The sequence below is a fragment of the Nerophis lumbriciformis genome, linkage group LG08 (assembly GCF_033978685.3).
Source record: "Nerophis lumbriciformis linkage group LG08, RoL_Nlum_v2.1, whole genome shotgun sequence".
Taxonomy (NCBI): domain Eukaryota; kingdom Metazoa; phylum Chordata; class Actinopteri; order Syngnathiformes; family Syngnathidae; genus Nerophis; species Nerophis lumbriciformis.
In genome coordinates, this window is record NC_084555.2 from 486,278 (window position 1) to 501,991 (window position 15,714).

General features: G+C 40.0%; 1 protein-coding gene across 1 annotated transcript; it reads left to right on the plus strand.

Moving 5' to 3' along the window:
* Positions 1 to 4,699: 4,699 nt before the first annotated feature.
* tpgs1 (tubulin polyglutamylase complex subunit 1) lies at positions 4,700 to 12,464 on the plus strand. The gene is made up of 2 exons (XM_061968082.2): positions 4,700 to 5,066; positions 10,681 to 12,464. Exons 1-2 carry the CDS (start codon positions 4,735 to 4,737, stop codon positions 11,303 to 11,305), a joined length of 957 nt encoding a protein of 318 aa, XP_061824066.2. The 5' UTR covers positions 4,700 to 4,734; the 3' UTR covers positions 11,306 to 12,464.
* The last annotated feature ends 3,250 nt before the right edge of the window (positions 12,465 to 15,714 follow it).

The following is a 15,714-nucleotide window of genomic DNA, read 5'->3' on the forward strand; positions in this document are numbered from 1 at the left end:
TATTTGAGTTGGTTTTGTCTTATTTTACGTCCAAAGACAAAACATAAGTACGGTCTCAACACTCTCCTGTCACTTCATTAGGTACACAGATCCAAATAAATCTAATAGTAGTCGATTCCAGAAAGGGTTAGTTACTGAAAACCAGTAACTAGCTACAGTTACTAGTTACTTTATTTCAAAAGTAACTAAGTTACTAACTCAGTTACTTACACCCAAAAAGTAATGCGTTACTGTGAAAAGTAACTATTTACTTATATTTATTTAAAAAAAAAAAATTTAAGGCCCCCTTTAATGTCCTTTCAGCCTTCATTTCAGTACTGTTATTGCACTGGAGAATAATACAATCTGTTGATCAACTTGACATGCATTTGCATCACTGAACTCTGCTAAGCAATGTGCTCTACATACAACACACAAAGATATGTTTCAAAGGGACAATTTGTCTCAGGCCAGAACAAATTGACAAAACTATTTCAAATAGCTGCAACATAACTTACATAAGTAACAAACAGCATAATAACAACATAGCTGTAAACCAAGGAAGGCACACACTACATACACAAAGCCTAACCAGACGTTTTTTTCTCTCAAGGAATTCTGAAATAAAATCATGTCTGAAGCCCAGAACACTCTACACATTTCCCCAGTTTTAGTTTAGAGATAAGGAAAGATTGGCCTGGCCCACTAGCATCCCTCTTTATGTTTGTGAACTTTATAGTCTATACATTTAGAGTGATGTGATAATCAAACACTCTAGGAGTCTAGAATGAAAGAGTATATACGAGAATTGACAGAGTGTGTGTACCCCTAACCCTTCAGTGTTGCAATGGCTCTATCAATGTTTTCCTGGCTAGCAGTGCCTCGTTAAAATCCAGCCGCTGTTGCTTAGGAGGTGAAGTGTCTCTCTCTTTACTAGCTTCGTCGAAGCATGTTGCTTTTGTAGCTGTTTCAGCAGATTTGAATGCTAGGATACGATCTTTGATCCAAGACACAACTTACATTTACCGTAACTAAAATGTTATTTTCTTTGTGGTCGACAAAAGAAAAGTAGTGAGAATATCTCCATGTTAAGAAACTCGGCTTCGGGCTTCGCCATGTCTTGTTAGTAAACACAGACACGCCCCCTCACACACACACGCACACACACACACACAGAGCGCGCCTCTTCCTTGTCGCCTCATCTCCGTCGCCTCTTCTGCAGCTCTCCAATAAAACACACTCAGATCTTCTCAGTTTCTAGCCGATACTACATAAAATATAACGTAAAATAACGCGGTAACGCATCATGTAGTATCGGTAACTGAGTTACTGAATATAAAAAAATAACGAGTTAGATTACTATTTACCGCCGAAAGTAACGGTGTTACAGTAACGCGTTAGTCCCAACACTGGAGATGATACTGAATAAGTATGGCGTGGTACCAAGTTGGTACAGTCAGTGCAACTACCAACTATTCCTGATACCATTATAAATTAATATGGGCAGTCAGTGTATGGAATTAGTTGCTAATATGTTATATGCACTGTAGGCCAGTGTTTCTGAACCATAGGGCCGGGGGTCTATTGTTGGGAGAGATCCGCAAAAAATATCAGTGATGTAGCGGGGGAAAAAAGCAAAAGTGATGCGTTTCTGAAATTAATGTGCTGCTTATGCTTAAAAGGGTAAAAATACGTAAATATTAAATGTGCCCATTACTACATTACGTATTAAATAATGATTATAAAACCTTAATGGAGGTTTTTGGATGTTTTTCAAGAGCTTTACCGTAGGCTCTATTGTAAGCAGATTTTTATATAATATTTAGAATGCAAAAAAAACCAAAAAAACTTATGCCTTCTTGTCTTACATAAGGATTGTGAATGATAGGCAATATGCCACAAAAAAAGTCCAGTTCCCCTTTATTTGTACTTTCATTTTTCTGAAACACATATGAATTGTTTATTATTTAGATAGATTTTTTTCCATTAGAAGTACTACAAAATTGTATGCAAGTTTATTTTTCATTAGTTTTTATGAGTCCCTTCTTTTGCAGTATATTTGATTAGTAGTAGTAGTAGTAGTTATTTTTGTAACTGACCTAAGCCTATACAAACAATAATCTTTGTGATTAACTCATGTGTATCCGGTAAATTGTAAGTAGGTTAGATATAATTATTGAATATGATTAAAAATCAAGAGTAAGATTACCAATTCCATGTCCATCTGTAGTAGAAAAGTTGGGCCCCAAGGTCAAAAAGATTTAAAACCTTTGTGTCGGCTACAATATTCTATTGCATATTTGTTTTTTTTCCTTAACACAATAAACACAAAACACTTACAATTAAGCTTAGTCATCTTTTAGGCATTTTGTCACTTGTGCAGGTGTACCTAATGTTGCGGCAAAAGTAGTAATATTGTATGTCAACACTGTCTTTCAGGTATGCTTTTCTTTGGTGAGAGGGTGATTGCGTGTGGTTATTTTTATTTTATTTTACATGTTACGAACTTTTAGATAAGAGTGAACAATTTTTTTTTTTTTTTAATTTAACAACAAACATACATTTATAATTCACACAATAGTCAAGGCACTTTCAACATCAAGGAAAGAAAACAAAAGCAAATACTGAGTAATAATACTAAGAAATATTTTTTTAAAGACAAAACGTGCTACCTAAATCACTTTAAATGTTTTTAACAAGAATATCAATTTAAGGGCTTGTGTACTCTTTAATCATTCTCCAAGATTTGATTGATCATTGTAACCCATTAAGCCAATTAGAAAATATAAGCCTTATTTTCATAAATCGACATTTATGTAGAAAACAATTTGCCTGGAGCATAATAATGTTGACAAATATTTCTATGTTACAGTCGTTTATATATACAGGTAAAAGCCAGTAAATTAGAATATTTTGAAAAACTTGATTTATTTCAGTAATTGCATTCAAAAGGTGTAACTTGTACATTATATTTATTCATTGCACACAGACTGATGCATTCAAATGTTTATTTCATTTAATTTTGATGATTTGAAGTGGCAACAAATGAAAATCCAAAATTCCGTGTGTCACAAAATTAGAATATTACTTAAGGCTAATACAAAAAAGGGATTTTTAGAAATGTTGGCCAACTGAAAAGTATGAAAATGAAAAATATGAGCATGTACAATACTCAATACTTGGTTGGAGCTCCTTTTGCCTCAATTACTGCGTTAATGCGGCGTGGCATGGAGTCGATGAGTTTCTGGCACTGCTCAGGTGTTATGAGAGCCCAGGTTGCTCTGATAGTGGCCTTCAACTCTTCTGCGTTTTTGGGTCTGGCATTCTGCATCTTCCTTTTCACAATACCCCACAGATTTTCTATGGGGCTAAGGTCAGGGGAGTTGGCGGGCCCATTTAGAACAGAAATACCATGGTCCGTAAACCAGGCACGGGTAGATTTTGCGCTGTGTGCAGGCGCCAAGTCCTGTTGGAACTTGAAATCTCCATCTCCATAGAGCAGGTCAGCAGCAGGAAGCATGAAGTGCTCTAAAACTTGCTGGTAGACTGCTGCGTTGACCCTGGATCTCAGGAAACAGAGTGGACCGACACCAGCAGATGACATGGCACCCCAAACCATCACTGATGGTGGAAACTTTACACTAGACTTCAGGCAACGTGGATCCTGTGCCTCTCCTGTCTTCCTCCAGACTCTGGGACCTCGATTTCCAAAGGAAATGCAAAATTTGCTTTCGTCAGAAAACATGACTTTGGACCACTCAGCAGCAGTCCAGCTGGTGTCGGTCCACTCTGTTTCCTGAGATCCAGGGTCAACGCAGCCGTCTACCAGCAAGTTTTAGAGCACTTCATGCTTCCTGCTGCTGACCTGCTCTATGGAGATGGAGATTTCAAGTTCCAACAGGACTTGGCGCCTGCACACAGCGCAAAATCTACCCGTGCCTGGTTTACGGACCATGGTATTTCTGTTCTAAATTGGCCCGCCAACTCCCCTGACCTTAGCCCCATAGAAAATCTGTGGGGTATTGTGAAAAGGAAGATGCAGAATGCCAGACCCAAAAACGCAGAAGAGTTGAAGGCCACTATCAGAGCAACCTGGGCTCTCATAACACCTGAGCAGTGCCAGAAACTCATCGACTCCATGCCACGCCGCATTAACGCAGTAATTGAGGCAAAAGGAGCTCCAACCAAGTATTGAGTATTGTACATGCTCATATTTTTCATTTTCATACTTTTCAGTTGGCCAACATTTCTAAAAATCCCTTTTTTGTATTAGCCTTAAGTACTATTCTAATTTTGTGACACACGGAATTTTGGATTTTCATTTGTTGCCACTTCAAATCATCAAAATTAAATGAAATAAACATTTGAATGCATCAGTCTGTGTGCAATGAATAAATATAATGTACAAGTTACACCTTTTGAATGCAATTACTGAAATAAATCAAGTTTTTCAAAATATTCTAATTTACTGGCTTTTACCTGTGTATATATAAAAAAAATTGATCTCTAAAAAGAGTGAACAAATAAAATACACTCGAAATTTGTTGCGAAAGTGTTGAGCTGAAATCACTTCCGGCTCAAAAGACGATTGTATTGAAACCGCTATTTTAAAACTAATAGCTGACTAAATAGTTTACGGAAGAAAATGTTTTAATTAGTACACATTTTAACTATATCATAAATAAAAACGTTAGGCGGGACTTTAGGTATTATAATTACTTTTTGAAGCATCCACATCCGCTGCCACCAACAAACATGGCCGACAGAGAGAAGCGCCGGTCCGGTGTGTCTCCCCCTGCTGTCGTGGCCGAAGGCAAGACCTCCAAGTCGGACACGGACAGAGACTTCCTATCGCAGGCCGGCGTCGGGGAGCTTCTGCGCGGGGCCGTGTTAAAGATGGTCGAAGCCAGGCCGGACGACCCCATTGGCTTCCTGGCCGACCACTTCGGCAGCCTCGCCTCGGTGGTGGAGGCCGGCAGCGGCGACAAGGACCACCTGAACAACGGCTCGCCGGGAGGAGGAGCCCTGGCTCAGCAGCGTCTAAACCGGGCACTGTGGCACCTGCGCCTGGCTCACCACTCCCAGAGGTAATATAGCCTGGTGGGCATCAATGTTCTACTGCATTCTTTTCTTGTCAGATTAGTTAACTTAAATTATGACAATATTAGCACACTCGCCAGTTTATTAGGTACACATGCACAATTAAAACTATTTTTTGATTCTTTAATTAAATAGTATGAATATTTTTTATTGGCCCCTTCCTGCTCCGTCACTGACAAGAATCGCTCATTTCTTTCTTTCTTTTCTTTTTTAGTTTATTTCGAAACACACTTACATCATAATACATCACACGATTTCATATCATTTCATTTTACATCATGCCCGAAAAGGAGTAGGAAGAAGCAAAGCTTATTTAATCCTACCCCTTTCCCACTTCAAAGCGTTTACAAATATATAGAATCATTTACTGACCTTTATATATAATAAAATAACATCTATGAATTAGTATACAACAGTTTTGTAATATGTAATTAATTAATTAATTCAGTCATCATTAACATACTGAGATGAAGAATATCTTATTTTCAATAAGGTTGGAAGTATTTCTCATAATTCTTCTTCTTTGTACTCTGTAAGCACTATTATTTTGAACAAGCTCTTAAACTGGATCATATCAGTACAATTTTTAACTTCTTTACTTAATCCATTCCATCATTTAATTCCACATACTGATATGCTAAAAGTTCTAAGTGTTGTACGTGCATATAAATGTTTTAAATTATTTTTTCCTCTAAGGTTATATTTCTCCTCTTTAGTTGAGAAGAATTGTTGTACATTCTTTGGTAGCAGGTTATAGTTTGCTTTGTACATCATTTTAGCTGTTAGCAATTTTACCAAATCACCGAACTTTAATATTTTTGAGTTAATAAATAAAGGGTTTGTATGTTCTCTATATCCAACATTATGTATTATTCTAACTGATCTTTTTTGTAACACGGTTAGCGAATGTAGCGCACATTTGTAGTTATTTCCCCATATTTCTGCACAATAACTCAGATATGGTAACACGAGCGAGCAGTAGAGAATATGTAGTGATTTTTGGCCCAGGACATATTTTGCTTTATTCATTATTGAAATGTTTTTTGCCACCTTATATTGTATGTTTTGTATATGAGATTTCCAGTTCATTTGATCATCTATTAATACTCCCAAAAATCTAGTTTCTTTTACCCTTTCTATGTCTACTCCGTCTATTTGTATTCGTGTATGATGCTCTTTTCTACTATTACCAAATAGCATTATTTTAGTTTTACTGAGATTCAAAGATAGTCTGTTTTTGTCAAACCATCTTTTTAATTTGTTCATTTCTTCTGTTATTATTTGTATTATCTTCTGTGTGCTCTCTCCTGAACAGAAATGATCCTGAACATTCTTACCATGAATTGATTACGTGGACCCCGACTTAAACAAGTTGAAAAACGTATTCAGGTGTTACCATTTAGTGGTCAATTGTACGGAATATGTACTTCACTGTGCAATCTACTAATAAAAGTTTCAGTCAATCAATCAATCAATCAAAAACCAAATGGTAAATGTGCTATTATGTTGGCGCGACTAGAAATTCCTCACACAGCTCTCTACAAAAGCACTCACTGGGTCTGTAGAAAATCACCACAGATTTGGTGCACACCTTTAGAGGACTGACAAACAGGGGCCGTATTTGTCACGCGTCTTAGAATTACTCCTAAGAAGTCTGCTAAGAGTTGACTTATGAGTAAATCAATTCTTTGCTGAAAGCTGCACTTAAAAGTTAGTTATCAAGCGTCTTACTCACACTTTCAGTGAAGTGTACGACTGAATCTTAAGTGTCACACTCAGAGCTGAATTACGACATTACTATGTGTCGTAAACGGAATTTTAGGTGACGTCATTTCTGTGTCCATAGAAATGACCAATCACGGAAGGGAATCCCTTGTCTAAGAATAAATAAATATCTTAGAAATATTTAAGTGGACAATGGGAGTGTATATTTTGACAATAAACTACAAAATAATACAAAACAAACAAACAATATTGGCAATGAATCAAAAATAAATGTTTCCTTTTCTTTCCAATTCATTTTCCCAGTGGCGAGATAGCAAAGCATTGTGATGACCTTTAGCTCTGCTGCGTGATGTTGCTGATGAGATGACGCCCCTTATTATTAAATCTGTGACAAAAATAATACCCGCTCTGTCTAAACCAGGGGTCGGCAACCTTTACCAGTCAAAGAGCCATTTTGACCAGTTTCACAAATTATAGAAAACAATGGGAGCCGCAAACATTTTTTGAAATTTTAAATGAAATAACACTGCATAAGAAGTTTCTTTTTTTGCTTTGTGCTATGTATAACCAGGGGTCTCAGACACGCTGCCCACACCTTTATGTGGAATTTGAAAGCTGGTGCGGCACGCGGGTTTTTATTTAATGGCGCTTGTCAGCGGCATGCGTGCCGTGATGGTACAGCATATAGCACCCACTACAGTTAGCGTGCCTGATCAGCCACACGCTGTATGGGGCTTTCGCTTTGCTCACGTAGTCACGTAGGTTACAGCATGGCATAATTGGTCAACAACCACACAGCTCACACTGACGGTGGCGGTATTAAAAAAAAAACTTTAACACTCTTACTAATAATGCACCACACTGTGAACCCACACCAAACAAGAATGACAAACACATTTCGGGAGAACATCTGCACCGTAACACAACATAAACACAACAGGACAAATACCCAGAATCCCATGCAGCCCTAACTCTTCCGGGATACATTATACACCCCCCGCTACCAAACCCCGCCCACCTCAACCGACGCACAGAGGGGGGGGGGGGGGGGGGGGGGGGGGTGATGTGTGAGGGAGCACGGTTGGGGTGGGGGCGGGGTTTGGTAGTAGCAGGGATGTATAATGTAGCCCGGAAGAGTCAGGGCTGCATGGGATTCTGGGTGTTTGTTCTGTTGTGTTAAGGTGCAGATGTTCTCCCGAAATGTGTTTGTCATTCTTGTTTGGTTTTGGTTCAAAGTGTGGCGCATTATTAGTAAGAGTGTTAAAGTTGTTTTATATGGTCACCGTCAGTGTAACCTGTGTGGCTGTTGACCAAGTATGCCTTGCTGTCACGTACGTGTTCAAGCAGAAGATGTATATTGTATAACAAGTGTTGGGCTGGCACTCTGTTAATACATATTGTAGAGGGCGCCAAATGTTGTACCATCACGGCACGCCCTTATTATAGCCGCAAGGGTGAAAATTGGTTAATATTAATCCCGGGAGTTTTCTGCGAGAGGCACTGAAATCCGGAAGTCTCACGGGAAAATTGGGGGTTTAGCAAGTAAGCTGCTGAGCCGCATCAGAGTGATCAAAGAGCCGCATGCGGCTCCGGAGCCGCGGGTTGCCGACCCTTGGTCTAAACGATACCGTTTGATCAGCTGCTCGTCATCAAACAAAGCCAGGACATCCTTCCACTCCCTGAACGTTCGCGCACGTCTCTCCCGCCTCAGTGCCATCCCCCGCTGGCAACTCCTAACCACATAGAACACCTCTGAAGGTCTCTTAAATATCGTGGAGAGTAGGAGTGATTCTTAGACTTAAGAAAGTTGATAAATAGCTTTTATTCTTAAGTTTGAGAGTAGGACTACATTTCGCAAATTCTCAGGACTTAAGTGTAAAATGGCACTCTAAGACGCTTGATAAATACGGCCCCAGGTGTGTCAAATCCAAGCAAGATTAGTTAAAAAACAAAGCATTTTCAGCAAGGTATTGTCCATAAAGTATGTATTACATATTAGGGATGTCCCGATCCGATATTTGGATCGGATCGGCTGCCGATATTTGCAAAAAAATGCGTATCGGCAAGGCATGGGAAAATGCCGATCCAGATCCAGTTTAAAAAAAAGCTCCGCTCCGTGTTTTCCAACGCACCGATTTAAATAGTACATTCCACTTTTCTACTGCTCCCTATAATTTCCGTTCTGCATTTTCCAGCACACCTTCAACACATGCACAGGTCTGTGGATTCTAACGCAGTTGCTTTTAGCTGCTGGCATTACACGACAGGCTCTTCTCACTCTTTCCTGTGTCTCCCTCTCACAGACAGCAAGCGCACCTTCTTACGTCACATACATATACGTCCTCCCCGAGCAGAGAGGTAGCAGCATGGCTAAAGTTAGCTGTGATGCTAGCGCAGCCGTGTGACCAACGTTCTCTCTAAGGTGCGCGCTTGTGCAATTGCGCACTGTTTAAACGTCCTCTGCGCATAGCAATTATATGCCACGCACAAAATCAAATAAAAAAATAAGCGCATAACAATTTTCGACACACGGACACGACAGAGAAAACAGTTTTCGTCATCATTGTTCAAATATTGTGACGTCTGTCGAGACGCTTATCTCCGTTCGGTGCCACACGTCCACACCATCAAAATGCCGAGGCAAAAATTTCCAGATCAACACCGTATGAAAAAATTAGTGATTTTTTTAGTTGTGATTTCCTTCTCTGCATGAAAGTTTAAAAGTAGCATATATTAATGCAGTATGAAGAAGAATGTTTTAATGTTGACATGCAAGCCTTAAAAGAACATTTTGAAAATCAAGACTACATTTCCTGCAAATGGATGTATTTCTACCCTATATTTTAACTTTAGATTTATTCTCATATCAAACTTTTTTGGCTGTCTTTTTGACACTTACATCCGGCGCCCCCCTCCACACCCTGGATTATAAATAATGTAAATAATTCAATGTGATTATCTTGTTTGATGACTGTATTATGATGATAGTATATATCTGATAGTATATATCTGTATCATGAATCAATTTAAGTGGACCCCGACTTAAACAAGTTGAAAAACTTATTGAGGTGTTACCATTTAGTGGTCAATTGTACGGAATATGTACTTCACTGTGCAACCTACTAATAAAAGTCTCAATCAATCAATCAAAACACATAGAATCATCATACTGCTGTGATTATATGCATCAAGTGTTCATTCAAGGCTAAGGCAAAATATCGAGATATATATTGTGTATCGCAATATGGCCTTAAAATATGGCAATATTAAAAAAAGGCCATATCGCCCAGCCCTAGTTCAATGATGCCATTTCTGTTTGTCATGTATAATTTTGTCTATTTTGTGTTTATCCTTGAATAAACAGGTCAGTTTCTTGTTACCAACCATTGTGTATTATTCAAACTCCCCTAATTCAGCTGGCTAGTTGTTATCAAGAGTACTAAAACCCTTTTCAACGTGATTCTGACAACTAAGTAGGCTAAATAACTTTAAACTTTAATACATGCTCGGATAGGCCATTATCGGTCAGTATCGGTATCGGTCAGTATCGGTATCGGATCGGAAGTGCAAAAACAATATCGGTATCGGATCGGAAGTGCAAAAACCTGGATCGGGACATCCCTATTATATATGTGCTAGCATGTCTTACACAGAATTTGGATTTATGAGAAATTACATGTTTGTTACAGTTAATACTGCAATAAAGTTATTGCATTTGACCCATCCCTTTGTTCCACACCCTGGGAGGTGAGGGGAGCAGTGAGCAGCAGCGGTGGCTGCGCTCGGGAATTATTTTGGTGATTTAACCCCCAATTCCAACCCTTGATGCTGAGTGCCAACTAATATTTCTGTTGTTCTATTTCCTTCTCAACCCAGATCGGCGTTCAGCAACAACGTCCGTGTGGCTTACAACCTCCTGAACCTCGCCGGGCCCTGCCATGGTCCACATGAGGTACAGGAGGACCCCCGTGACTCCCCGAGGGTGTCAGGTGGAGGGGGGGTCCGAGGGGGCGTGTACATACAGACTCTGCAGTGCCTGTGCAGCGAGGGCGGCATCCCGGCCTCCACCGCCGCCCCTCTCCTGTGTCGCCTCCACTGCCAAGACCACGAGGTCGTCCCTTACGACGTCTTCCGCCACGGCGTGCTCACGTGCGCCATTTTCTCGGACTACATCCGCCAAGCCCAGCGGCTTTACGCCGAAGTGTGCTGCCCGGACGAGGGGTCGCCGTCACGGGCGCTGTGTCTGGCCGTGCTCGGCACCCTGAAGGACGCCTTAGAGACGTCGCGGGCGTGTGACGCCAACACCAGAGGCGGCCTCTGCTTGGAGTCCGGGGCGAAGGCCGTTCGCTACCTGGAGGCCAACGCCAAGATGTCGCCGCACCAGCTGGCACAGGCCATGACGGCGGCGCGCACGCGGGGGCCGGGCGGCGACATGGACGCGAAGGAATTTGAGAACGCTGCAGCGGAACTCTTTATCGCTCGTGTTAAAGTTGTTACTTGACAGTGTGCTACTGCCTCCAGCTGACTACCTAGAGCAGTGGTTCTTAGCCTGGGTTCGATGGAACCCTAGGTGTTCGGTGAGTCGGCTCAGGGGTTCGGCGGAGGTCGAGACACACCCGACTCATCGTGTAAATAAAAGCTTCTCCCTATCGGGAGTATTACGGATACGACAACAGCAGAAGTCAGACTGATTTGCAGGTGTGTCATTTGTTGTGAGTTTATGCACTGTGTTGGTTTTGTTCTTTGAACAAGGTGATGTTCATGCACGCTTCATTTTGTGCACCAGTAAAAAAACATGGTAACACTTTAGTATGGGGAACATATTCACCATTAATTAGTTGCTTATTAACATGCAAATTAGTAACATATTGGCTCTTAACTAGTCATTATTAAGTACCTATTAATGCCTTATTCGGCATGGCCTTATTATAACCCTAACCCTTTAACCCTAACCCTAACCAAATAACTCTAAATTAAGTCTTTGTTACTTAGAATATGTTCCCCATACTAAAGTGTTACCAAAAACATATAACTGTGTCTTGAATTTGAAAAAAAACATTTTATTTTTCACTAAAGAAGGATTCGGTGAAAGCGCATATGAAACTGGTGGGGTTTGGTACCTCCAACAAGGTTAAGAACCACTGCTTTAGAGACTTGAGTAAAAGTAACTTCCACACAGGAGAACTATATGCATGTTCCTTTGTTTGCTGAGAAATGCAATAATGTCTGATCTTCAACCCGTGCAATAAATTCCTTATTTTGTTGAAGAGGTTCATTTAGCCTACTGATGTGTATTTATAAATGGTTGATTTATATAGGCTAGTCCAGTGTTTTTCAACCTTTTTTGAGCCAAGGCACATTTTTTGCGTTGAAAAAAATCAAGCAGAAATCATTAAAAAACAAACCTCAGTTGACAGTAAAAAGTGGTTGTCGCAATTGTTGGATATGACTTTAAACCATAACTAAGCATGCATCACTATAGCTCTTGTCTCAAAGTAGGTGTACTGTCACCACTTGTCACATCACACCCTGACTTATTTGGAGTTTTTTGCTGTTTTCCTGTGTAGTGTTTTAGTTCTTGTCTTGCGCTCCTATTTTGGTGGCTTTTTCTCTTTTTTTGGTATTTTCCTGTAGCATTTTCAGGTCTTTCTTTGAGCGATATTTCCCGCATCTACTTTGTTTTTATCCTTCTTTGTGGGGACATTGTTGATTGTCATGTTCGGATGTACATTGTGGACGCCATCTTTGCTCCACAGTAAGTCTTTGCTGTCGTCCAGCGTTCTGTTTTTGTTTACTTTGTAGCCAGTTCAGTTTTAGTTTTGTTCTGCATAGCCTTCCTTAAGCTTCAATGCCTTTTCTTAGGGGCACTCACCTTTTGTTTATTTTTTGTTTAAGCATTAGACACGCTTTTACCTGCACACTGCCTCCCACTGTTTCCGACATCTACAAAGCAATTAGCTACCAGCTGCCACCTACTGATATGGTAGAGTATTACACGGTTACTCCTCTAGACAGCATCGACACTCAACACATCATTTGCAGACTATATTTACTGGTTTGCAAAAAACATTTTTTACCCCAAATAGGTGAAATTAGATCATCTCCCAATGTATCTCACAGTGGTTGAAAAACACTGGCTGTATATATTATATAGTCCCTGAAGAAGGCTGCAGAAGCAAGGTAGCCGAAACTTGTCAGGTACAAAACTTTACCTTTTTCAAGTTGAAAACTTATTCGGGGGTTACCATTTAGTGGTCAATTGTACAGAATATGTACTGTACTGTGCAATCTACTAATACAAGTCTCAATCAATCAATCAAACCTTATTAGCTTATCTAAATCAGCACTGAGCGTAGTCTATAAAATCCGCTACACCTCCCTGATACCGAAGTACATGTCAAACTACTTCCTTAACGTAAATGACCGCCATAACCACAACACCAGGGGGAGCTCCACTAACCACGTTAAACCCAGATTCCGATCTAACAAAGGTCTTAACTCATTCTCCTTCTATGCCACATCAATATGGAATGCACTCCCAACAGGTGTAAAAGAAAGGGCATCTCTATCCTCCTTCAAAATCGCACTAAAAGAACACCTCCAGGCAACTACAACCCTTAACTAACACCCTCCCTTCCACATCCCACCTCCCCGGATTGTAAATAATCAAATGTAGATACTTATTCTCATGCTTTCTGATCTCTCTCTCTATGTCCACTACTTGCTGTACATATCCTACCAAGTCAGACCTACACTGTTTCAATGTCCATTTCTCTGATGATGCAATTGTTGATAACGGAAGTGTTGATATCAACCAAACCTAACCCCCCCCCCCACATCCCGGATTGTAAACATCCATCCATCCATCCATCCATTTTCTACCGCTTATTCCCTTTGGGGTCGCGGGGGGCGCTGGAGCCTATCTCAGCTGCAATCGGGCGGAAGGCGGGGTACACCCTGGACAAGTCGCCACCTCATCGCAGGGCCAACACAGATAGACAGACAACATTCACACTCACATTCACACATAGTGTCATTTCTGTTTTTTCTCAAAACTAATATTAATCTATTTGCTATTTTACTGTTAATAGCTCTAATTTATATCTACACTTATGTTAAAATGTAATAAACACTTGTCAGAATCAGCTTTATTTGCCAAGTATGTGTAACACACAAGGAATTTGACTTAAATAAAAGTACTTAAATAACTAATATGTGCAAAGGTAATAAATAATATTGCAGTGGTGAATAGAGCAAAGCAAAAAGATGATGCCATGAACATGAGTTAGTACATTCACAGTGACAGATTAGTTCCGGGGTTATTTCACAGCGTTCATCAGATTGTTAGCCTGAGGGAAGAAACGTTTATGATGGGTTGTTTTGGCATACAGTGATTTGTAACGCCTGCCAGAGGGGAGGAGTTTAAACAGTTCGTGACCAGGGTGTGAGGGGTGTGCAGTGATGCTACCTGCCCGTTTCCTGACCCTGGACCGCTAGAAGTCCTGGATGGGGGATGGAGGGGGGGGACAACCCCTATCTTTTCTGCAGTTCTAATGCTAGTCTGCTGCAGTCTGTGCTTGGGTTGAAGATCCAACTAGACAGTGATGGAGGTGCACAGGACACTCTGAATCAATGTAAATAATTCAATGTATATACTCTGATGATTGTCTTGTGTGATGACTGTATTATGATGATAGTATATATCTGTATCATGAATCAATTTTAGTGGACCCAACTTAAAAAAGTTGAAAAACTTATTGGGGTGTTACCATTTAGTGGTCAATTGTACAGAATATGTACTGTACTGTGCAATCTTCTAATAAAAGTTTCAATCATTGGCATTGTTAGGCCTATTTTAGGGGGGCTCAAGCCCCCCTAAAATATTCTTAAGCCCCCCTAAATAATTTTGGTGTTTTTTTTTGTTTTTTTTACAAATAAATGCCGACATATTCATTATAAAGTGGCCCAAATATGAGTTTAAATAAATAATCATATAACTTGTTATTATTCACTCAGTTTCCCCTCACTTCGTAGCTAAGGTAGAGAGCCCCTTTCATGCGTCGGTATCCAATCCATTCCACTTGTTGATGTAGAAAATGCCCACATCACTCAAATTCCAGCCCGCATTTTCTCTGCGACCTTGCTTGCGGTCCTGCAGGTGTACGAAGCACATTATCTTCCTTTACAATGAGTGAAGCTGCACAAAACCTTGTGTGTGCAATTGTAAATCATTTATTTTTCAAGTTTTGTGTTTCTTGTAGAATCTAAATAAAGTAATATACATAAGCCTATTGTTAAAATAATGAAAAAAACATCATTAAATATATTTGTTTTATTGTATTGTTACATTAATAGCTGTTTTATTATTATAGGATGGCTTGTTAAACATTTAATAGGATTTTCAGAGGGAGGAAAAACCAAGACATTTAATATAAAATGTAAAATGAATAAATACATAAAAAGAAAAAGAAAATATATGGTTAAAAGCCATCGTCCCGGGGAGCATTTCATTTTGTCCCGTGCATTAAAAAAAAAAAAAAATAATAACAATGAATAATTTCTAAGTCTTTGTTAGCCGTTTGTGAAGTTTTGTGCTCGTGCGTAACATTCGCTCGCATCCTGTGCATCTCCTGGGGGCAAAACCCCCCCTGTCCTTAAAAGCTAGTGACGCCCCTGGCATACTTGCCAACCTTAAGACCTCCGATTTCGGGAGGAGGGGGTGGGGGCGTGGTCGGGGGTGGGGCGGGGCGTGGTTGGGGGCGTGGTAAGAGGGGAGGAGTATATTGACAGCTAGAATTCACCAAGTCAAGTATTTCATATATATATATATATATATAGATATCTACATCCTGAAAATATGCAAACAAAACTGTGTTTAGATAATTGATACTTCAAACTTGCATAAATAAA

Excerpts from the sequence above, each read along its gene's own strand:
- tpgs1 (XM_061968082.2), top strand. The coding sequence starts at position 4,735 with ATGGCCGACAGAGAGAAGCGCCGGTCCGGTGTGTCTCCCCCTGCTGTC. Across the intron at positions 5,067-10,680 it reads CTGGCTCACCACTCCCAGAG|ATCGGCGTTCAGCAACAACG; the intron begins GTAATATAGCCT and ends TTCTCAACCCAG.